Source organism: Centroberyx affinis, unplaced genomic scaffold (assembly GCF_046629955.1).
Source record: "Centroberyx affinis isolate AG114_WGS23_722 - 3 ecotype Tasmania unplaced genomic scaffold, CSIRO-AGI_Caff_v1 ptg002030l_1, whole genome shotgun sequence".
NCBI classification, from domain to species: Eukaryota; Metazoa; Chordata; class Actinopteri; order Beryciformes; family Berycidae; genus Centroberyx; species Centroberyx affinis.
The window spans coordinates 305297-328869 of record NW_027280367.1 but is presented as its reverse complement, the minus strand read 5'-3'; the positions used below and the strand labels follow the sequence as shown (position 1 = coordinate 328869).

At 41.9% G+C, this 23573-nt stretch overlaps 1 protein-coding gene across 2 annotated transcripts; it reads right to left on the bottom strand.

Moving 5' to 3' along the window:
• Positions 1-1167: 1167 nt before the first annotated feature.
• LOC139654063 (protein FAM177A1-like) lies at positions 1168-4433 on the bottom strand. 2 transcript variants are annotated; one of them, XM_071531085.1, is made up of 5 exons: positions 4304-4433; positions 3586-3816; positions 3242-3308; positions 2699-2796; positions 1168-2570 (listed from the first exon to the last, which is right to left on the bottom strand). In XM_071531085.1, the coding sequence occupies exons 1-5, from the start codon at positions 4370-4372 to the stop codon at positions 2358-2360; spliced, it is 678 nt and encodes a 225-aa protein (XP_071387186.1). In that variant the 5' UTR covers positions 4373-4433; the 3' UTR covers positions 1168-2357. The 2 variants fall into 2 exon arrangements, with proteins under 2 accessions (XP_071387186.1, XP_071387187.1); XM_071531086.1 differs by having other exon boundaries at positions 3592-3816.
• Between the last annotated feature and the right edge of the window lie 19140 nt (positions 4434-23573).

Sequence of the window (23573 nt, the reverse complement as noted above, 5' to 3'; positions counted from 1 at the left end):
TAAATAAATTTTGAAATCTAGAAAAAGAGGCTTTTCTTTCATATCTTGCTGGTGATGTGTACTCTTGGGAAGATTTTTAGGCGTCTGCAAGATAACACACCTTTTCAAATCTTTTAATGTATTTTTCTACCTGAATGAACAGACTGTCTGAATGAGCAGCAGGGACAGACAGTGGGGGCTCTGTTTTCTGTTTTTCAGATAACTCGTGTGTGTGTGTGTGTGCGTGTGAGTTTGACTCCAGCAACCTACAGTATATTTTAATGCCACCCACTCTTTCCCACAACTTTCTTGTCACGCTCTACTATAAAGTTCTACTGAGCAGGACACTGCACACCCCATGAATAAATAAATTAATGGATGAACAGACAGATGAATAAAAAGAATGATAATACAAATTGTTGTATATCCACTGCAGCAATCGAAGTTCAAGTCACCGTGAAAATGCAGCCATTGTTTGGGGGAAACTCTGTAATGTGAAACCAAACCAAAACACTATATTCAGCAAGCACACTGTATCCTAGCCATACCACCTTCTCAATGAGTCTGTTTACTGTACAGTGTGTTCACTCCAGTATAATGCCATACCATAATTACTCTGCACGTTGTCCGTTTTGGAGCTGGAACATCATGTTTCACTGTGGTGAGGCCATGGCTGCTCTGGAGGTCGTTCTGGACCAGAGAAGCCCACTCGGACCTGAGAAAGGCTACTTTGTGGAGCGAGTTGACAGGGTCTCTGACCTCAAACCACTCCGGGTGGAGAATGACACAGGCTCTTTGTTACCACTGACAAAGACAATCCCTCTCGTCACTCAAACTGTACCACCACTATGAGTCTTTCAGCAGACAGACAAGACAGCATATCTGCCAACATTGACTTGTGAAAATAAGGGAGGGATTTTCCATTTGGACCTGTTTTTCTTGTTAATACCTATTCAGAAATCCTGCTAAAATGAAACCTAAACATAATGGAAACCTCTTGAGAAACAAAGCAATGTTGGCAGCTATGAAACAGACCGATTCAATGCGCACAAGGAATCCTAAGTCATGTCTTTTGATGAATGGAGAACAAGACAAGTAAAAAAGTTAAGGAATAACTATGATTTTATTAACAGTTCATTAGGGTGTCACTTACTAAAACAATAGAAAACATGTTTAAAATAAGTGCTCAGTCAGTTCAGTGAAATAAATACATAAATATTAAAAATCGTACTAAAAACAATTAGAAATGTAAGTTTGTATTTCGTTACGCTGACTTACAATGCTCCCTGCCATTATCAAAGGCTTAAATACCGCATCTACTATCATGACAGCTTATGTCGGTAGTAGATAAGGCAGATGAAAAGAGCAACACAGAAAACCGAAACCTTTGTTCATTGTTTTTCAACAAAATATCAGTCAGTCCCATGTTCCAGAGATGATTTGACAACCAATAAGTCTGTAAGGCTAAATGGTGTCTGTTCAGTGCTTCCACAAAGACGTTCAGTGTGACACAAGCTTCATAGGCATTAACACAGACAGCAAATAAACAGGTGAGGGACATATTAGTGTTAAAATGATCAGCTCTTTGGTGCAGCCACAGGCTTTATTTGTATCAAGAGTGCACCATTTTGACCAGATCTGGGCAAAATAGCTGTTGAATATGCTTTTTGAAAAAAACAAAAAACAAAAAAAAACCTGATCGGGCTCTTGATGCAAGCCGTTTACCCAATTTTGAGGGTGCTCAAGCATCTATTAAGCTGAATCAAGGGCTATTCCAAGACTTCAAACATTTGAAATCATTTCCAAATATGTATTAGGTCTAGGTCTGGCACTGAGTTGGCTGTATTGGTGATTTAGGCACAGTGTCCGGTCCATCAGAGGCACAGGGGAGGAACATTAAATCTTCACTCCACAGAGAACATTTTAATTAATGGAAGGCTGCTTGTAGCAACTGATAATGTAATATGTGCCAGACAATGTAATAACTGGCCAAAATATAATAAAATGTCCCTTTAAATGGGTCAAAAATGTAATAAAACCTGTTATTGTAATACCGTGGATAACTTAATACCATTTTCAGACTGATATTATATTTTTTTAATGTCACACCCCATGTAATGTATTAATTATAAGGGTCTGAAGACATTATCTAGCAATTTATTACATTATCAGTTGCTACACTGTTGCAGAGGGACACTTGGTAGACAAAAAAGTAATTTCACCACAATTGTCCTTGCCATGCAACCACAATACAGTAGCACCGCCCACCTAAAGCTGTGTCTTACACAAAACCAAACAGTGCTTGGTGAAACAAGATGGTGTTCCTTCTCTAACAAGTCAAAAAAACAGACAGTGTGAACGTCCATTTCTGGGGATGGTTAGGTGGCTGTGACGATAGCGGGGACTCTGATGGTAGCCGAAGGCGCGTGGTTTTCATTCTCAACCTGATAGGTCACGTCAGGGTGGGAGGCGGCGACCTCGGGCTGGTCCGTCATGGTGATCGGCTCGTCCTCGTCTTCCTGAGACTGTAATTGGTCGAAGGATCGTTCCGCCTCTTCTGACAAGCGGTTCTCCTCGTTCTCTTCCTCCTTCTGATGCGGGGAGATCAGGGGGGAGTGTGTTCAGCTGGTTAGCAAATACTCAACACCTGAGACACATGTTACTAACGTGTAGGCCTCTATACTACAGAGCTTCCCAGCACCTGGTCATGATCACATACCTCTTTCTTCATCCTGTAATATTCATCAATGGCATACTGATATTTGGCTGATGTAATGCCGAAGAGGGAGGCCATCCTCTCCCCCAGGTAGTCGCAGGCTGCAAGAGAGAAATGAGAAAGTGGAACAGCGGAAAGTGGAAACAGTTGAAGCACTTCATTGGGACCAATCAGTGATGACACTTATAGTTTACATTATGTATGATACAATATTTCTGGAAATTAAAAGAGTAGCATGAAGTAGCTTTTCATCTTTATGAGAAATTGCATATCCTTGTTCCAAGTTCTCTGCTAACTTTTTAAATGCCGGATATTGAGATTCATCACTCATTCAGGTTTCATCTAAATCTGGCCATCAATTTCTGAGATCTATAGCCCTCTCACTGATATATTATGAAATATAATGGATCAATGACAATCCCTATATGTGCCATTTTGAGACAGGCACATTTTTCATAAATCTGAACTTTGGCATTGATTTTGTGATAAGAAATTGTATGGCTTTTAGACAATAACCAGATCAAACAGACACTTTCTCCAGCTGACCTGAGATGGTGGATGTGGCGGCTCTCCACATGTGGAACCAGAAGAACGGACCCCAGGTCATCTTCGACTGCAACATAAAAAATGGAAACATCCAAGATGAAACTTAGAATGGACATTAGAAGGGAATATAAATTAGAGAAGGATTAGATTCATGCAACATACATATTCTCACGCTGAATCATTTATGTCAATGCTCAAATGCACGAATTCATGCACACACACCGTTCCTCATTCATCCTCCGCCACACACACACACACACACACACACACACACACACACATACACATTCTCTCACACTCACACACTCCCCCCCCTCCCCCCCCTTCCCTCCATCATTCCTCACCCTCACCGCATCAACCGGGGCGGACAGCAGGTCTTTCTTCTCCGGCTCCTTGTCGTCACCCTCCTCCTCGTCGGTGCTGTACTCCTCCATCGTCTCCCCGCTGGAGAAATGGATGATCCGGCGGGGAGCTTTCTCCCTCTGCTCCTGCTCCTGCTGCTGCTGCTCCTCTCTCTTCTCCAGCTCTCCCAGCTCCACACTCTCAAAGTCCTTGCCCAGGTTTGGGCTTTGACACTGACAAGATATTAGAAGCAAACACAGAGAGAGAGTGTGTGTGTGTGTGTCATAACAGCATTTTTGTTGGACAATTTCTAAAGGGAGTCAGTCCATTAAATGTGAGATACTGTGAAGGAGAAAGCACTGTTGAATGGCTTGGTCTCTTGAATGTTTAGGCCTAATTAACATGACAGTTAGACAATTATAATTAAACAACAAATTAGCTTCAATTATCCACCAAGCTCTTGGTTGCACTGTCCAGAAAAAATGCATTTCCATTTGCAGTGTAAATCATAATAAGCCAGACCGACATGACACAGCTGACAACTGGAGAACAAGCTGGCTGCCTCTAAGCGACATCACACATACACACACACACACACACACACACACACACACACACACACACACACGCACACACACACAGTAAACAAAGGTGTTACTGATGCGCGCGGCGACAAAATTAGACACGAGAGAATCGTAACGACGGCGCTGTTTCACCTACCTGATCCACGTCCATATTTTGCCCTATCGACACATTAACGTTGGTGAGATACAGCGATATATCGGCCATTGTCGCTCCTTTTCTTTGTATCTCTGGATGCTGCGCCCACAACGCCTCTCCTCCTCACGGCCAAACCCGGAAGTGCCGTGCATCCCTGTCAAGGAGGCACGCAACGTCAAGTGCGCTCCTGCTTGACAACGGGAAACACTAATGAATTAATATTTGATGCTGATAAATTGGCTATAATCCTTATAACCCTGAAAAATTACTCAATTGTAAGTTCACAGTGATTGTATTGCACTTAATGGTGTTTTTATTTTTTTCCTTCTGTGGTCTTACTATAATATTCCTATAATATTCCTGCTGGGACTCCTATTTTTTGTGAGTATCCTTAATATGTAGAGAGAAAACAGCAAAAAAATATGGAGTAACTATATCAAAGCTGAATAATCTGGTAAACTATTATGATATCACTCAGAAAATGTTTGTAATTCATGTAAAGCTACGTTTCAGCATCATCAACAAGGAGTCAAAAGAAGAAGAAACGTGAATAGCCTCAACCAGGATTTTACTTCTCTTCACCACTAGATGTCAGTAGAGTTCCAGCTAACACCGACAACTGGCTGACTCCTCTGAGCCACTTGTGTGTGTGTGTGTGAGAGAGTGGGCAGGTGATTAATTGATAATGCACGGTCTAATCCTGATTTGCACAAACGACCAAGGGAAACCTATATATTTGCAAATTATATAATCAGTTAACCCTGTTTAGTTGCCTGCTCCCTGGAGAGCTGCAAATAACTTCAATTGGAAGAATTCACTCGAAGCCATAAACCAGAGAACTAAGACTCGGGACCTGCAATGTCATCAAGATGTAAAGGCTGGAGCTCCTTCATAAAAAATGCACGGCAGTCTCATTTTGTGGACCCACACAATGTTTGCTCGAGGTTTTATAACAAAATCAGCTTCATTTTTAAACACTGTTATCAATTCTCAAGAGAAAAAATGTTTCCTCATCTCCAGAAAATCCCTGGATGCTCTCATAGTTAAGTGTTTTCCAGGAAGTAAAAGTGAAAAAGGAAGTAAGTAAATTAAAAGTACATTTCTTGGCATTTATTGTTATATAGGTGTAAGCTATAAGTCATTTTTCATTTCATTGTGACTTTAAAACCAAAAAAGTGATGATCTCCATTTGAAGAGAATGTCAGTAAAAAAAACAACAGGCAATCGGCTCCATCTTTGTTCTGATTGCATTCTTCCCTTAACTTGCCCACTTCAGGATTCACTTGGAAGTGGCCTGAAATCACCTCTGTCAGGTGGGCCGGGAGGAGCTGTTGTTTCCAGCACATCTGATTTGATTGGAGTATTCTCGCCTCCCGGAAGGAGCCAAACTAAGAGGGTAAACAGTCCAGGAATTGATTCAACTCCAAACAAGGCAAAGTATCCTCAATGGTAACAGGTCCGTGTATTAGTTCTCCGGTTACGGGCTTTGGGAGAAAGTTGCTCATGTTTACAAATAGGCCTACTGATTGGACTGCCATAGACTGGATGAATTCATGAAATCAGATGTATTTCCCTTTAAGCAGATCCACTATAATGGCTGGCTGCCAAATTATGGCGGTATGGCTGTGCATATTAGGATAGCATGGAGCTATTATTCGTAAGCCTTGTGCAAAGTTTATTCAGGTGCTGCCATGTGTCTCGTGCAAGCTCTGAAAATGATGGAAATGCTGAGAGAGAGAGAGAGAGTGTGTGTGTGTGTGTGTGTGTGTGTGTGAGAGAGAGAGATAGATAGAGAGAGCGAGAGAGAGATGTGCGTGTGTCTATATTTCAGTGTGGTTGCGTGGATGTGCTGCATATAAATTTGGTTGTGCGTATGTGTGTAGCTGTGTGCATTTTTGTGCAGTGTGTGTGGGTGTGTGTGTGTGTGTGTGTGTGCGTATGGTTCTGTGAGTCTCATGTTTCATGCTAAGCAGAGCATTTTCCCAGCTTTTAACGATGGCATCCATATTATGGTGCTCTCCCTTCCAGCGATGTCCCTTCTCCACTCCGGGTGATATGAGCTTTGCTGTGGGCGTGAATCACCCCTCGCTCACTGGCCCATTGCTCCCAAACAGTTATAGGCCTATATGGCCTCGCACATCCGTTTCCCTGAGACAGTAGGAGTGCTGTTAACAGCTCTGCAAAACACAGCCAAAGACATGGACTTTGAGAGGTGGTGAATCAATGACAACAACAGCAAAAAAACAAAAATAAAACCTTGTATGTTTTGCATGCTTGTATCGAGGTAATAAGCCATGAAGAGGCTCCACAGAAGACAGTGAAAACTTTTCTTTTCAAAGTTTCTTTATTTCTGTTTTGATCCTCCATTTCCTGTCGTAATGAAAGGCAAATGAGTCAGATACAAAGTGAATCATAGCTATGGGTTTTTTTCCTCTGCAGCTATTCACACAGTGTGATACTCTCAGTAACATCTTATGAGTGCCCAGCGAATACTGTACATTCTCTGTGCTTCTGCTCAAGGTTAGCCATACTGAATGGCTGAATTTGCTAAATCATGTCATTATTTATACTTGTCATATAATGAAACTCCTTTTGCGCACTGGATATAATATTAATCAAATACAAGAGCTTGTATTCTCAAGAGACGTGCCTTATCTGTGAATTGGCAAAGAAGGATTCAAAAGTTCTGCATTGGAAAGAACCAGACAACCCAAGTTATTCATGCAATGAGCTTAACTCTGCAGGACTGTGATCCAGTGCCCATTTCTAGACTTAAGATTGTGATTTAAGGCATTTCAGCATGCTGGTTGCCAAATTGAGGAATCACATGTAAATTAAAGAGCCTTTAAAACCTTGGAGTTAGAGCAGAATGTGACAAGCCACAAGACCCTTCAAGGTAAGCATAGGCCAGCCTGACTTCCTGCATTACAGCGACACAAAAGAAATGAGGTGGCATCTCTTCAGCGAGAGAGAGAGGGAGAGAATATTAAATACTGTTTCACGGAATATTTGGGCACCAGCTGTGCTGATAAAAGGCTTCCATTGCTTACTCTGCTTTTGGGTGGATTTTGCAAGAAATGTAACCATAGCGAACGGGAAAGCAGCGAAGGACACCACAGTATCAAGTGTTTATAAGCCTTTACAAATTTGTGGCATGCCTGCTGCACCAAATACATTTGCATTATTAATAGAGCACAAACCATGGTGCAGAAAAAATAATCTAACCTACCATTGTGTGTCTGTGTGTGTGTGTTTGGGGCATTTGTGTGTGCGAATGTGAGTGCCTATGTGTGTGGCTTTGCACTCAGCAACATCTAAAGCTTATCTCAAAAGAAAATGTGCATGAAGCATATCTGTGTGTAGCCACATGAGTGTATGAACGTGTACTATGTGTGTTTGCATTCATCAACACACAGTATTTACCAGGAAAAAAACAAACAATTCAAGCCTCATCCTCTATGTATCTTAATCGCCGTCTCTGATTCTTTCAGGTGTTTATCTACTCTTATCAATTCCCCTCTGATGGAAACTCTACCTATCACACAAATTCATTTTCCCATGTTTGCGCTCCCAGTCCGGACATCAAAACATCCCGTTAACTCAGGGTCTCAGTGTTTGTATGGGCATATTTAAGGCAACTCATTACAACTGCATCAAAAGAGCAAAAGGGCAAGGATATATATTCATTCTAAGCAGAAAAAGCCACATACTATGAAAGAGAAAAGCATATTTGTTACTGTTGGCAGTCATTTCCTTGCAATTTGAATTAGAGTGAATTTCATGCACTTTGAATTTTTCCAGGGTCAAACACCTTGCCTCTAAATACCTCTTTGAAGTCTAACTTAAGTACTTTTCATCTATACCCTCAGTCATGAATGAGTTATTGAGACATTCAGTATTTTCCAGACAGGCATTTATTGATATATGTGAAAGGTATAAAAGTTTTCCACAGGAACTGTGCATTGCCAGAATGAAATTACTTGCACAGTTGCTGAAGCTGGGCCAAAAAGGTAGCAAAGTGTAGACATCATAAATACAATATTTTTGTAAATAATTGCATGTGGAGGATTCTCTCAATGTTCAGCCTATAGCTTTGCATTTCTGTTTTATATCTTTTACAGCATTTTTAAGAGGGCACTGCTCCTGCTACACGGTCAGCTGCCCCCGGTGTTTTTGAAAATTGTTGCTGAAACGAAGTAATTAACCACCCAAATCGATTTGATTGATTTGGATATGCTTAAACTGTATGCAAGAGTACTGCAGTGATTATAGAAATGCAGGATAATTATGATACATGGTATATAATATAATATAATATATGTAATATATATATATCTTTTAATCACATTAAAATGTGGGTATATTTTATCAAATGGATTAGGACACTTGCAGCTTCAGAATGCAGTGCTTAGATTTATTAGCAAATGCATCAGTCTTATTTAGAATAATTTGTTGGTTACTGACTGGTTATCTCTGGTCAGATGCATTCGCAGATGAATTCACAAGGTCGACCTATTAATTTACTCATTTTGCATGTTGCTGCCAAAAGAAATATTAAACTTGTCATGTTGGAATATATGAAATACGAGAGTGAGCACCAAAAGCCTAGGAGCTGAAACTGATAGTGACATCCTCTGTAAAGTGGATTTCACCAGCCTGATCAAGGCCTTTGCAGCCAACACATCTGAAGGTAATCACATATATAATGCTCCATCTTTCATCTTAATCACTGTTGTTGGTATCATATGGTGGGTGTCAAAGCCGGAATGATTTTGAGCTGTGAGGATGATAGTGGGCGCCATTTCTGAGGGCCGCGCCGCTTTGATGGGATTCTGTTTCGTCTTTTCACTCTGGTCCACTTTGTAAAGGGAGATCAGACTGTGATGTATACATTTGATTCCTTATGTTGACAATATGACGCTTGCTATACAAGCATTTGCTATTAGTCATGAATGTGGCTGTTCAACCTTTCAATTCATTCATACATACATTTGTTATTCTAGATATTTGGGTATAGGGAACTACAAAAGTGCACCGATGGACCTATAATCACTTTTCAACTATGTCAAAATTTGCATTTGGCATCAATGTCTCTGCATGTGTACATAGGTGCAAAATAGTGAATAAAAATATTTGAGAGAGAGAGAGAGAGAGAGAGAGAGAGAGAGAGAGAGAGAGAGAGAGAGAGAGAGAGAGAGATCCCCAATCTTTCACCGTTCTAGTTTCTGACATCTATAGCTTCTGTGCTCTCCACAGATCTGAACATGCTGGTTCTTCCTCAGACAGGTTGGGAGACTTGACTGTATGCTGTCAGAACATCTATCAATAAAGTAGTTCACACACACACACACACACACAAGCAAACACACACACGCCTTTACGCATGCCCACACGCACACATTTAGACAGGGATGGTTGTGTATGCACACAAACACACACATAGACACAAACACTCACATAGACACACACACACACACACACACACACACAGACACTCCTGACATAAGATGAATCGCACACATCAATGTTTCCATCTCCTGCTCACTCTGCTGCCCGACACCGGGGCCTCTGCTGCAAAGAGGAGCCAAGTTCCCCTCACGCTGCTCTGTCACGCACGTAAAAATGACTTATAGTGATTTATATGACGGGACTGTGCTTGAAGTCGGAATTTTGCAACATGTTGGAAATTTTCCGCAGAGGTCCGCAGAGGAAACATGGGAAAAGGTGGAAGGAAACTCAAAGCAGGTGAGGGAGGCTTCAGAAGTGGCATTTTTTTTATGATTTATACTCTAAACTCGGCATCCAAGGCTAGAGCATCGTCTACTGCAGACTCTTTCTTTGACATTCTTGAGAAGTTGGGAGGGTTTTTGAACATAGAGAAAAACACACACACACACACACACACACACACACACACACACACACACACACACACATACAGGTCTAAAGATTGTTTTCATTGCAAGTCTAGACAGACCTTGTTACCTCTGAAGCTACAGTGAGGTTTACAGATTGACATAGTCCACAGTGATTGGTGAATGAAAGAGTGACCTGAAAAGATGAAAGAACGGGAACAGTGGTTTGAAGGCCGACACAATTTTCTCTTTAGATGGATTTGTGTTCAGCGGTGAGCCTGTACCACAACAACAGTAGAGACGTAATTTGGTAACCCTTCTAATCACAGCTCCCACATTTCTGTAATTATGCCGAGGACCTATTTGCTGGCTCACAGTGAAAGCACAGCTTCACCATTTCATTTTAAGCTTGGAAATTTGACTTATTTTTGCTCTGCTGTTTAATTTTCAATTTTTTCTCTCCCCCTTTTTAATCGCACTATCATCATACTATAAAGCAAGGAATTTCTGTCTGTATGTGTGGCCTTCGCATATCTCGAGAACCGTTTGTCCGATCTACTTCACTCTTGGCGGGTTTATTGCTGGGGACCCAAGGACATGCAGTGTCGAGTGTGAAGTTGTTTGGATGAGAGGTTCTTGAGAAAGCTGTAAGCAGCAATACCAGAAGCCAAGCAATTGGACGGGCATTGCACTAGTCATATTCATTTTAATTTCCTGTATCATTTGTTTCATGTGTTTATTTCAGGTCAATGGCCATCTTCTAAAAAAATGAGTTAACAATTAGGCTGCTATTGCTTATAGACACACTGCAGAACAAAACAATATCGCTAACAAACCGACAAAAGAGGCGATCGGGAGGAAATCTTAACAGATATGGACAGCCTGACAAGGTTTTTCCTGTTTTTGAGTAGACAAGTCTGTCAAAGAATTATTTCAGGACACTGCCTCCAACAGAGAGGAGAAGGTACACTGAAAAAACTTAATTGGCCTCCATCAATGTCCTTTTTCAATAAAGCTGGATAAATGATCCCACACAGTGGCCTGAAGTGAAATACTTCGAGATTTACCACTACTTAATTTAATCACCAGGTAAGATAATAAATTGACTTTGAATAATTTCACTTCATATTTAAAAATCTGAAATACAGCTATGCTTTTCAGACTATAAGTTTGAGCGACGCTGACGTGACATTGGTTATTAAAGTGGATTGCTGCTAAATTAACTATCTTACGTTAGCTAACAAGTCAGTGAGATTTCTCATTACTTTTGCACCCTGGACTGACAGTCAATACAGAGCAAAATATCCTGAGACCCACACATGAATACAACTCATCTGTTTTATAGAGAGGAATTGGCTCAGTAATGTTAGCTTAGTAGCAACCTAATGTTAGGACAGCATGGTAGCTTTTAAACACATTTTAACATTCAGGTTATCTTACAAGAATATAACTAGATAATTACTGGTAAGTTACTGACCAGTGACAAAATACTGGCCACATTATAAGTGTACTTAGTCTCAGGGTCCCAAAGTTTCCCCCCTCTTCTGCTGTGTACCACTGTCAGCGCCTCTCTCCTTACGGCCTAGATCCCCATTTTTCTTCTCAACGGCTCCCTTGTTTTACTTGGGAGCACAAAAAACTGTAATTCACGGTTTTTAAGTTTGTTGGCTGTGAAGCCCACCACACAACAGCTTTTAGGCATGTTTAATTTGGGGAATAATGACAATGATGTACATTCAGTCACACAAGGTGAATGGAAAGCGATGCAGCGGTTTCCCCCACGATGGGCGTGGCCTATTTTATGCACTGTCTCTATTGATGACTATTGCTGGTTATTTAATTTTGTCTTTTACCTCCAGCAAAAGTTTTCTAATTCATGTATACAAATTGTATCGCAAAAACTTCTATCACAATGAATAATGCCAAAAAACAAATCATCATTATTCATATTATTATCATAGCTGAAAGCACTGTTCTTTTGTCAGAGGTCTTTTGTTCTTTTATTTAAACACTGCACAACAAGTGAACTCGTCACCCCGAAGGCGAACTTTGGTAACCTCTGCATGCAAGGGAACTATTCCCATGGAAGCTCATTGAGTTGTTTACCTTCCTAAACCAGACTCAGGCTTTGAGAGGTTGAGAACCTCTCTTACAACAGAGAGACCCGGGGTTAGAGGAGGATACAAACAAAGACCTCAGAGTTCAAGGGCCCCAAATTGAGGCCAGAGAAATGTTTTTGTCGCTGACCAACCACAGCGATGCGGTTAGCCGTGTCGTTTTGCTGTCCTGTCCTTATTATAGCTGGATAGCGGTGAACCTCAGACGAAGTTCTGACGTGTGTGTGTGTGTGTGGGTGGGTGCGCATGTGTGTGTGCTTCTGCGTGGATGTGGTAGAAGAGAATGTACGTGTGTGTGTGTGTGTGTGTGTGTGCGCTCGCCCGTCACACGAACGCTGGTGTCGGTGTGCGTATGCCTCTCAGCACGTGTGTGTACAAATGAACGTGTGGGCACATCGCGTTCCTCTAGAGGCAGGATGCCGTTTCCACATCCCTCTCTGCCTATAATTAGCCGTCCTGATAAAACACCGGTTTGCTGGCGCTTGCAGGATCAAACAGTGATGAGCAGGCAGCTCTCTTCACAGCACACTGCAGACGCCAGGTGGCTGTCCTTGAGTTGAGTGCTACACTGTATGCAGTAGGCATCTGGAGGGCAATTAATCAGAAAAGGCAATTCTGATATTATATGATGCCACTTTTGGAATCATGATATCGGATATTAATTACATTGGAAGTGTCCTCATGATTTGATGTGATCTTTCATTTGTGATATTAAGGGGATTTGCAATGTTTAGGAGATTGTCTCCAATTTTTTTGCATTTTCAGTGTCTCAACTCATTACTGTGCAGTCATAACAGGCCTGGAGAAACTGACTCTATTACAGTATGTGGCGCTCTTACCATCTCTCTCTTTCTCTCTCTCAGTCTGTCTCTCTCTTTCTCTCGCTCAACCTGTCTCATTTTTCTCTCTCCCTCTTCACACACACACACACACACATAATGACATACACAGACACACACACTGGCACACAGCTCTATCTTAATCACTAGCAGTTTAGTGGCAGAGTGTGAATGTACTATTAAGCCTGTCAGACTAGTCAAGCATCAGCTCTCTCTGTGACAAGGCATTGAAAAGTGAGGAGCACATTAAGTCCAGAAGGTAATGGGGTTACCTTTAGGACATTATGTGGTGGAGGTGGCATGGATTTGGTTCCTTGATTACACTTTTGTGTTTAAATGTCAAGTTATCCTTCTGGAAAGATCCAAGGTCACCGCGTCCTAGGATACTACAGTCTGAAATACTGAACATTCAATAACGCCAGAAAGGAGGAAGAAGAGTTGTACCCTTCCCCATGATGTGATATCACACTTAAGTATACTGTAGGTCCATGGAGCACACACTGGAAAGGACACAAAAAGTGACAGAGACTTCATGAAATATAGGTGAAAATTGTATATATTCCTCTGTAATGATGAAACAGCATGAAGGCAGGTAGACTGACTCCAAAATATTTATGTGTCACAATTGAGGTAGTGATTGGGCCACAGTTTCAGCAGCATTAGATATGGTTGGTATATCAACCTTAAGGCATGCAGACCCACAAATTAAACTCAAAATGACAAAGCAATATTGGCTTTCAATATAACTTCTAAACCAGACTTAATTGTTATGTAGCTGTCACAGAGCTGTCAAACGACTTATCTCAAATGTGAATTCCTTTTTTCTCAAACTTTTACTTTCAACTGTCACCGAGGCAGCACTGTGACAACTAAATTCTAGATCATTTATAGCATGCAATGGCCAACTTTGGCTGAAAGCTGCTGCGCTAAAATGACACATTTGGCTTTACGTAGTCAAAGGCTTTGTGCCAAAGAGAAACACTTACTGTAAATTGTCATTAAAGAAGCAGTACTTCTCTTACACTTTGAAATCCTGTCTTCCGCACAAACAAAAATAGTGAAAAAGAGGTTATAATTGGCCATCATGCAATGATAATGGACCGTCATGTCAGCCCCTCAAAATAAGCTCATTCTCCCTTCTCCCTCTTCCCCTTCATTCCTCCTCTCTCGCTCTCGCTTCTCTTTCAACAGCAGAAATGAGACGGAGAGAGATACGGAGAGGCAGAGTGAGACAGACAGAGTCAAATGAGCAGGAAAAAGGACTTGCTAATCTCAGATAATCAGACTGGCTGTGTGTCCGTGGACTGAGGGTCAAGGAACAGCCTCGCGGACTGTGTGAGCTGCATGAGGATGAGGGGGGAGAGAGAGAGAGAGAGAGAGAGAGAGAGAGAGAGAGGGGCCTTCATGTCGGGAGAGGAGAGTAGAGGGAGGGGGGAGGTGAGTAGGTGCATGGAGTACGGGGTACAAGGTGCAGGGTAAAGGTGAAGTGAGAGCAGAGGGAGAGACAGCGGTGAGAGGGGTGAGCTCTGTGCTTCTGAGTGGGTGGTTGCTGAATTCATCATGAGCGTCTGGCTGTTGCCTCTTTGCTCTCCAGCCAGCCAGCGCCTGGCACACACAAGTTCAAATATTCCTTCCCACCTTTACAGGCCGAATACACAATTGTTAACCCGCTGTTGTCTCACTACTGGCTTTGATTTATGTCTTGATTTATTGGATTGACTATGTTTTTTATTCACAAATTGATTGAGTTGTTGATATAAGGACAGTATGTATAGCTAAATATGATGCATTTTGAGTCAGTAAAAACATTTGCTTTCCTTGGTAACGTTTGTAACACAATGTGAGTGTCACAGTTTATCTACAGTCTTGATTTCATCTTCTATCTGAAGAAAAACAGACTTGTCGTGTTTTGAATTAAAATGATTCGACAGGTCAAACTCCTCAATAATCCATCCAATCCAATAAACCAAAACTTTAAAATTACTCCAAAATTACAAAAACAACAACAAGAAAAAAAACAAAACACTTTATTTTAAGCAGGGTTGTAGTATCATCTGACCGGCTATCAAAACATTGTTTATTTTTTACCATTGCTCCCTCTAATCATACTTTTCCCAATTTCTGGGTGTGTCCAGTGGTGTCTATGCTCATCCAAATGCAGCCATCCATTCTGGGTAAAGGGAAATACAATATCCCCATAATACTGGAGTCCCCACACGCATCCAGTAATCAGAAAAAGATTTGTCGGCCCAGGGAGGGTAGAAACAAAGGATCGAGTTTTCCCATTTGCTCTCTCAGTAGGAAATCTGTAATGTGAGGGCAAAGGGCTCAGTGGGCTCTTGTCTGATAAATCAGGGCATTGTGTGTTTGTTGCATTGATGAAAAAAATCCTTTAAAGGGTTTAAGTTTTCACGCTGCTGAAGTCAATACAGATTTTCCATTGGGTGCAGGGACAGAATCTCTGCCTGTTTTTATTCTCTCTCCCTCTCTGTTTTTCTTTCTGTGCTTCTGTCTCCTTTACCCTCTTGGTAATTCTTTCTCTCTGTGAAATTTTTTCTCTTTCTGCCTGTGTGTTTCTCTTTCTTGCTGTCTCTCACTCTCCCCTTTTGGGTTTTTTCTCTGCTCCTCTCTCTTATTTTCCCATACCTTCGCCGAGGGGCATCGATACCAGTCCGCAGTGGACAATTTATTACGACAGGGGGGGAATAAAAATACCAACCTGACGATCAATCCGCTTTCTAGATTGTTGCGTGAATCACAATTTATCTACAGTCTTGATTTCATCTTCTATTTGCAGGCATGTTCTTCAGTGGTGGGTCTGCGCCCGTCTCAATCAATGAAAGTCTGTTCTGATTCACACTCCTTTTCTCTCGTCTCTCTGTTCACCTCAACATCCCCTTTCAATGTTTCAAACATAATATCGACAGAAGAGAAGCAAGGCACAAGGGTGGACAGGTTGCAAATACAAACACAAGCCGATAAAAAGAGTAAACATCATGACTGTCGGTACAAGTTTTGTTGCACACATTTCATTTTGCTCAGGAGGTTGGAAAGACTGTAAGACAACAACGTGATTTAATGCCATCCAAACAAATCAATAAAACTGGCAGGAGTCAGTCTATTTATCGTCATATCAAGACTGGATCAAGGTATGCAGAGAAAAACATCAAACCTACAGCGCAGCCCTCTTTATTTTCTGCACAGTACTTCCAAAAGTACTGTGTTTTCTGTGATTTGTGAAAACATGAAATGCAGTGGCATGTATGTAATGTATATTCCAGTACGTTGTGCTCTGTCCTCTCATGTTGTTTGTATCTCTATATTCAGATCTAAGCAAAACAATTTCCATTTCAAGGTTGCACCAGCTCCGCTAGGCATATGGAACAAAAGTACATGCTTCAGTTTGCACTTTTTTTTTTTTTGGCAACTGTGAAACTGTCGCTTGTTGAAAGCAAACTGTTTGCTCTCCAGTGCAATCACAACAACAGACATTCCCAAAGAAATGTGGGAATGAGATTTTAACTGTTTGATGGCTAGCATAATGCAATATAGGCATTTTCTCAGTAAAAAAGGCCTATAAAAAATAGAGATCTTGACTAATGGTTTCCGATGCTGTTGTACACAGTTTCCATTTCAGTTTAGATCCAATGATCCCAAAAGGCTGTAGACAATAAACAACATGACCCTGCTTGTTCAGTTGGGATTTTGTTTTCCTTGATAGTTCCTCCGGACCATATGTTCTACCAAGCTGTCTGTAACAGGACACATGTGAGTGTGCTTTGTGAGGTCCTGGAGCTATACAACAACCTAGCAGCCCTCTGACCTTCAGTTAGAATGAGGACTTTCCATCTCTGGACAACTCGCCCTTCGCAGCTCTCTGCTGTCACATAAATGGCTAATGGCTCCCCTTCCTTCAATGCAAGACAATTAGGGGGCCTAATACTACAAAGTGCCCTGGCTCTTGGTGTTTTGGGGATAACAGATTGTTTCCAAAGTGGCGGAAGGGGGCACGCTCTTTGTGAGGATGGCTCATCAATCATCATTTAACAGCCTTTAAACGGCCGTGCGCCTCCCTAAGGGATTTTGGGATTGAACTGCCAAAGATATAAAGGGCTAGCCTACTGTAAATTCCCCAAACGAAGCAGTTTCCAAAGTAACTGTGTACTCACTAAACATTCAGATTGAGACTACTGAAGGTATATGCATTAAAGTTTCAGGACGCTCCTCTACAATTGTTGGAAAATTGCAAAATGGATAACTGGGCTGTGGCACTGTATTTTCTTAAACCACAGTTTTCCTTTAAGATGACAGGAACCGTGCTGATGCTCCAGAATTATTCCTATGGCACAGCTGCCATTAAGTGTTATTCTGAAATGTTTGGCCAAATACAGACCACATTTTCTACAGCATCCACACTCTTTTTTCCAAAGGCACTCCTCACTGAAAGCTAATATTACTCTGCAAATGGTGTGAATGACACGTGTTTGGCATAAGGGGAAAAGCTGCTGTTGATAAAGAAGTGAAGGGGGCTGTTGATGGCCTGCATACTCATGGACAGGCTTAATGCAGAGTAGCAGAACTATTCCCACTACTCCCATACTCTAAAATTTGAGGGGTTTCAGAAATGCAGTAAATCCAGTCAACTCAGACCCTTTTAAGGCTGATTACCGAACTCGGAGTATGCATTCACTTCCCTCTGCAATCCCTCAGTTTAAAATCACATCTATTTGCGCTGTGTATCTCTGCTTAGACTCGGCTTGGCATTACAGTAAAAGAACACACATGAATGCTTACACTTACACACACGCGCACACACACACACACACACACACACCTCTAATCTACAACAACAACAACATCTATAACTCACGGTTCACACGTATGTTTTCTGTTTTTTTTTTCATATTGGCGACATAAAGCAGAATCTCTCTGTTTCCTCACCTCTAGCCAAGTTTGTGAGAGAGGAGTGAGATTAAATCATTTTGGAGGAAGAAGGGAGAGAATCCTCAATTTAAATCCTTTCTTTGCGCCTGAGGCAGGCTCATTTGACCTTGCAATTATTTCAATTCACCTTTGAACCATGATCAGCTCCTTTCAGAACAGCAAAAGTTGTGTAATGACTTGTATAATTGCAGCGCTGCTTTCCCCTCTCGCCAGGTACCTGTGAAAGAGATGTTTTCTGTCAACGTGCATTTTAGGTTTGATTTGCATTTAATATGGCCAAAAATGTTAAAAGCAGGCCAAGCTTTTGCGCATTATCCACTAATCGCCATTTTGACAGCAGAGAGACAGATTTTAAACTGTTTGGCTCTATCTCCAACTTCCGAGAGAGGCAAAGCCAGGACAGAAGTGGCTTCCAACAAGTTGTCTTGTTAACTGACAGCTTGTTGTGCACATTTGAATATACCAGCGACAAAAACATGATTAAAAAAGCCACCAATGCATTTCATTTTCACCATTGTCATTCATGTTCAATGTTGCATGCCATTTAATCACTCTCTCAAAGACGCCTTTTCAAACTTGTCCGCCAAAGTTACTTAAATAAATAACAACCAAAAAAAACCCCCACATTATTCTTACTTTAATTTGTATTGGCACCATTGCTTTTAAAGTAGAATGAGCTCTTTTATGTAGCTCAGAAGCAATCATAATTTCATATTTTCCGAATTCTTGGCGTCCTCCACCCCCCCCCCTCCTCCTCGTGGATTCAGGCCCGGGACTGTGATCAAGCATTGTCAGGTACGCACTCGCAGTTCGTATTGGATTTTTCACAACAGAATTAAAATGATCCATTATTATTAAGCATACATCGGGAGTATGAAATATCCAATGTTTATTCACCGCAGGAGATGATGAATGGCTGCTGTGATGGTCTTCTGCGTCAATCAGTCAGGTTGGCTCATTAGGTCAGCAGATTCTCAACCACAGGGGGATAGTTATTCAAATCCCTAAAAAATATGCAGAGACAGTGAAAATAAATACCTTGTCCATGAATAAGAATAGCCTGCAGACCACAAGCGCTTCATGTGAGGAATATAGCAACACTGATAGGCTGAATATTCTTATGAGAGACGCCGAAAGTGCGCTTTGACTTACAGTAAATAAATAATGTTACATATGCACATTATGTATATAGGTGATTGTGGACACTGCTCTCTCTCTCTCTCACACACACACACACACACACACACACACACACACACACACACACACATACATAGTGTGTATATTCTCTGTGTCCTTGGTATTCCACTAGGCACAGGAGCTAGATAGGAAGGTAATCTCTCAAAGCCATTTGAACTGTGGGAGTTGGTCTCTGGCTGGGTTGCTTAGTTTTCAGAACCAGGTCTACTAAGCTCTGCCTGTAGAGTATATGAGTCCTGCCCCACCTCTCTCTCTCTCTCATTCTCTCTCTCTCTCTCTCTCTCTCTCTCAATGTCTCTCTCTCTCTCTCTCTCAATGTCTCTCTCTCTCTCTCTCACTCACTCTTTCACACTTTCTCACTCTGCCTTTCTCTCCTCTCACCTCACTCATACTCTCCTATACTCTCTCTCTCTCTCTCTCTCTCTCTCTCTCTCTCTCTCTCTCTCTCGGTGTCACCCCTCCTCCCCCCTCCCTCCTCAGCAGATATCTGGGTTGCGTTCAGGAATCAGCCAGTGAACACCAGAAGGGAGGAGGGAGGAGAGAGAGATGGGGGGGGGGGGGGGGGACCATAAACTTTGACTGTATGCCAGCACTGTTATTTTCTTCATCACAGAACCCGCCTTGACACAAATAATGGAATGCACTGGCAGTCTTTCAGAAAGACAGCGGGGGGAAAGTGGGCCACTGCCAACCCTAGGCTATGCAAATCCATCCGCAGCCGTCTGAGTTTAGAAATCTAATGATCAGACTGAACCCGAGCGCTTTCCACCCTCTCTTTTTCCAATCTCTGACTTTCCTCTCATTTCCTCTCTCTCTTCCCTCTCCCTCTCTCCCTTTCTTTTTTCGGCCCTGTTACTGGCTCTGCCATCTGGTGCTAGCGCCCAGGAGATGGACTCGGCTCTAGTTTTGCGACCAGGGGGCTTAGAGTGGCAGCCTGGCACCACGGCTGCTGATTCCAGAACAATCTATGCTGTGCTGTTGTGGCTCATTTTTTTCTTGCCTCTGACGGGCACCGTGACCACTCGAGCATGTGCCTGCAATTAAGCGCTGCGTTAAGTAAAAACTGCAATTTGCAAGGCAAGCATGAAGGCGCACTCCAATAGAATAAAGCAAACTGAGGGGGTGGAGGAAAGGTGGGGGTTCACGGGGAGAAACCAATCAATTCATCCAATTTAAGGCTCGATACAATTAATGTCGCAGGATTTGATTTTGATTTTTGTGAGACAGACTGCATAGAGGTTCTAAAATCGAAAAGGCTGTTGCATCAATACCGCTATCGACCTAACTAACCCCTAAGATTTTGTGATAATGATTCATTAAAAGGAAGAAAGGGAAAAGGAAAGAAAAAACAGCATTTTAATTTGAAATATTTAAAAGGAAATATTTGAATTTGCTGGTTTGGTAATGGGTTCATTCAGAGGACAGAGCCATTCGATTCTCTCTTTCCAGCAGGGGTTCTTCCACTGTTCGTTATCTCCTCCTCAAGATTTCTCCATTTTTACACCAAACAGGCCAGTTGAGCATTACAGCTTCAGCATCTGATCTTCATGGGCTATGATTATCTCTAAGAACTGCTGTCACCAGCGGACCTGAACAGCAGTGAGAGGCAACATATTTAGTCGTCTGCTTGAGAGTTTTTAGCTACGTCTGACAATTAGGATTTCAGCTGCAAGGAGTGCTGCTATTTTTACCCTGTCTATATAGTACACTTACTATCAAATGCAGCTGGCTATGAGAAAACATAAAGTCCAAAAATGCAATGAATAAACAGGCCACTTAATTCGAACAGGATTAATTTTCAGGACAATTTACATAAAGTATATAATGTAATAGTTAACACAGGACATCTGTAATGTTAATGGACAATTTGCACAGCATAAGAGATCTCTGTAGTCAGTCTCCAAAATGACACAGATGTGAGTTTCTCCTCCATTTACACGCTGTCATCACACTAAAAATGTACCATGCATCACATGTAACTTCCACTATTGATGTTGGCGTGCCCGAACAATAACAATACAGCATGGCTGCAACAGCGAAGAAAAGTTGCACCTGGACCGAAGTTGAGACTTGGGTCTGATCTCACTTTGGGGTGAATGACGCTTTCAAGTGCAATTCGAGCAGATGGTCCATAACCATATGGTTTGGAAAGCAATATATGCAGAAGTTTGCCAACAATCTGAGGGCTGTTAATCCGGACGGGACTAGTTTTACCTGAGGTTATTTTTACTGGGCATTTTACAGGAGGTAAAAGAGACCTGAATTTTTTACTGCCACAGGTGCATGCGGTTCGTAAAAATTACTGACAAGGCAGATTTGGACAGGACTAAATACAGACGTGCTCCGGTAATGATTACATTATGCCAGCTCCCCATGTAAAACTAATCCTGTCCGAATGGGGCTTTAGTGTGTTTGTGTGTAACAGGCACCTGGTGATGCTGTGTGTGTGTGCATGTGTTTGAATGCATATTATATTCATAGAGAGAGGGAGAGAGAGAGAGAGAGAGAGAGTGTCTGTGTGTGTGTGTGTGTGTGTGGGTTTGTTTGGATTTGAATACACATCAAAGCGGGCTCCCAAATTAGGTTAAAAGTGATAAATTGGTATGTGACAGAATGGTGGTAGCTGTGCGATATCAAAATTGATTTCCATAGAGAAAGAAATGGTGCAATTTATTAACCCCTTACATATCAAACCTTTGTATGTTAATGGTGAGATAACTCTTGTCCCTTTCATCTTAAATGTAATTGCATTTAATCCAGCCTTATCTTGAGAATATATGCCAACTGGGCTTTGACATTCACTGCCTGCTGAGCAATATGATTCTGCGACAGAGGAAATAGATGATGATTTGTCTATAATTCCATTTGGATTTACATGCTCAGCTCAGCCTGATGGCATGATTTTCCTGTATTTACATGTCTAATGTCTTTATGCCTGATGTGTGGAGGGACTGAAAGTTTGTGGCATGTTCTTCTCTTCCCAAGATAGAGCAAAATTGTCCTCACTACACAGACTTTGATGTAACTGAAATTGCATGGGGATGGCAGCCAAATAACCTTGACGGGCCAGTGCTTTTAGCTCCATTACTGGATGTATGATGAAATATACTTCTTTCAAATACCAAACATGTTTGTAAAGGATAAGGTAAGGTGAAATTTTAATGATCCCTGTGGGGCAAATGGGTATGGGTTTTATGGTTACAGGAAAACATACAAAGCACAAAATGTAAAGGCAAGATGATCTGATAAAGTGGGATTAAATCTTATTATAAAACTGGTTCTGGAATAGTATTTGGGACTATTTCTAAGATGAGCGTCTCGGTGCAATGCAGGGAGGGGTGCTTTATTATGATGCCAATATCTGATCACACCCCACTAGCCAAATCCATATTGTTTGATCTGTGACATGTAACCCCAATATGTGAGTAATTATTGTTTCATCTCTCGGTTGCCTCAGATGTGGAGGATGGCAGGGCAGGATGGCTCAGGGAGCCTCAGGGGAGAGAGAGTGTCTGTGTTCTGGGAACCAAGACAGCTTTTATACTGTGGTTTTGATCAGCCCCGAGGCCAGACAGAGACAGGGATGTGTGTGTATGTGTGTGTGTGTGTATGTGTATGTGTGTGTGTATCTGTCTGTAAGGGGATGGGGGAGTGGTATGTATTTGTGTATTTGTACAAGTGGAGTTTATGTGCATGCTTGTTGAAGGAGCAGGTTGGGGAAAGGTATGTGCATGAGCATGTTGACACGTCAATGCAAAATGTGTGTGTATGTGCTGTGTGTGTGTGTGTGTGCTACTGTGCCAAGCATGTGAGCACTCGCTTCAAGGTGACAGGCTCATGGGTGTGTGTGAGAGGTAGAAGCACCAAGCTCCTGCTGGCTCGGCATGGCAGGTCAGACTCCTGTTTGGACTCCAGCCCATTAACACATTAGGGCCAAAAGCTAAGGCCTGGCCGCTGTTTGACAATTTCCTGGCCGTCCTCCGCTTTATAAATGGACTTTATGGCTCTCAGCGACATGGCTTATTGTGCAACAAAATGGCTTATGATACGACCATAAATTATTTTACTGGTGTTGCAGGGCGTTATGAACATGGCCGTAAGCATAACCTCTTCATGTGTTATCACAGCGACAGGCAACTGGTGGTCCAAGGGCAACATCCAGTTCCCACACCCCTTCAATGCAGCTCCCATCTGCACCTAAACCATTTTAAAGGAGAATACCAGTGTCATTTAGAGTTGTAGCCCATTTACTGCAGTCTGCATTTAGTTAACATTTCTTCTCTCTTCTTCATTTTCTTTTGCAATGCATGCCATA

What these genes read in the sequence shown, in the direction of transcription:
- LOC139654063 (XM_071531085.1), bottom strand. Translation starts at nt 4,372, where the DNA reads ATGGCCGATATATCGCTGTATCTCACCAACGTTAATGTGTCGATAGGG. An exon ending in CCCCGGTTGATGCGGTGAGG is followed by an intron (nt 3,309 to 3,585) that starts GTGAGGAATGAT and finishes TTTATGTTGCAG; the next exon opens with TCGAAGATGACCTGGGGTCC. An exon ending in CGCCACATCCACCATCTCAG is followed by an intron (nt 2,797 to 3,241) that starts GTCAGCTGGAGA and finishes TCTCTCTTGCAG; the next exon opens with CCTGCGACTACCTGGGGGAG.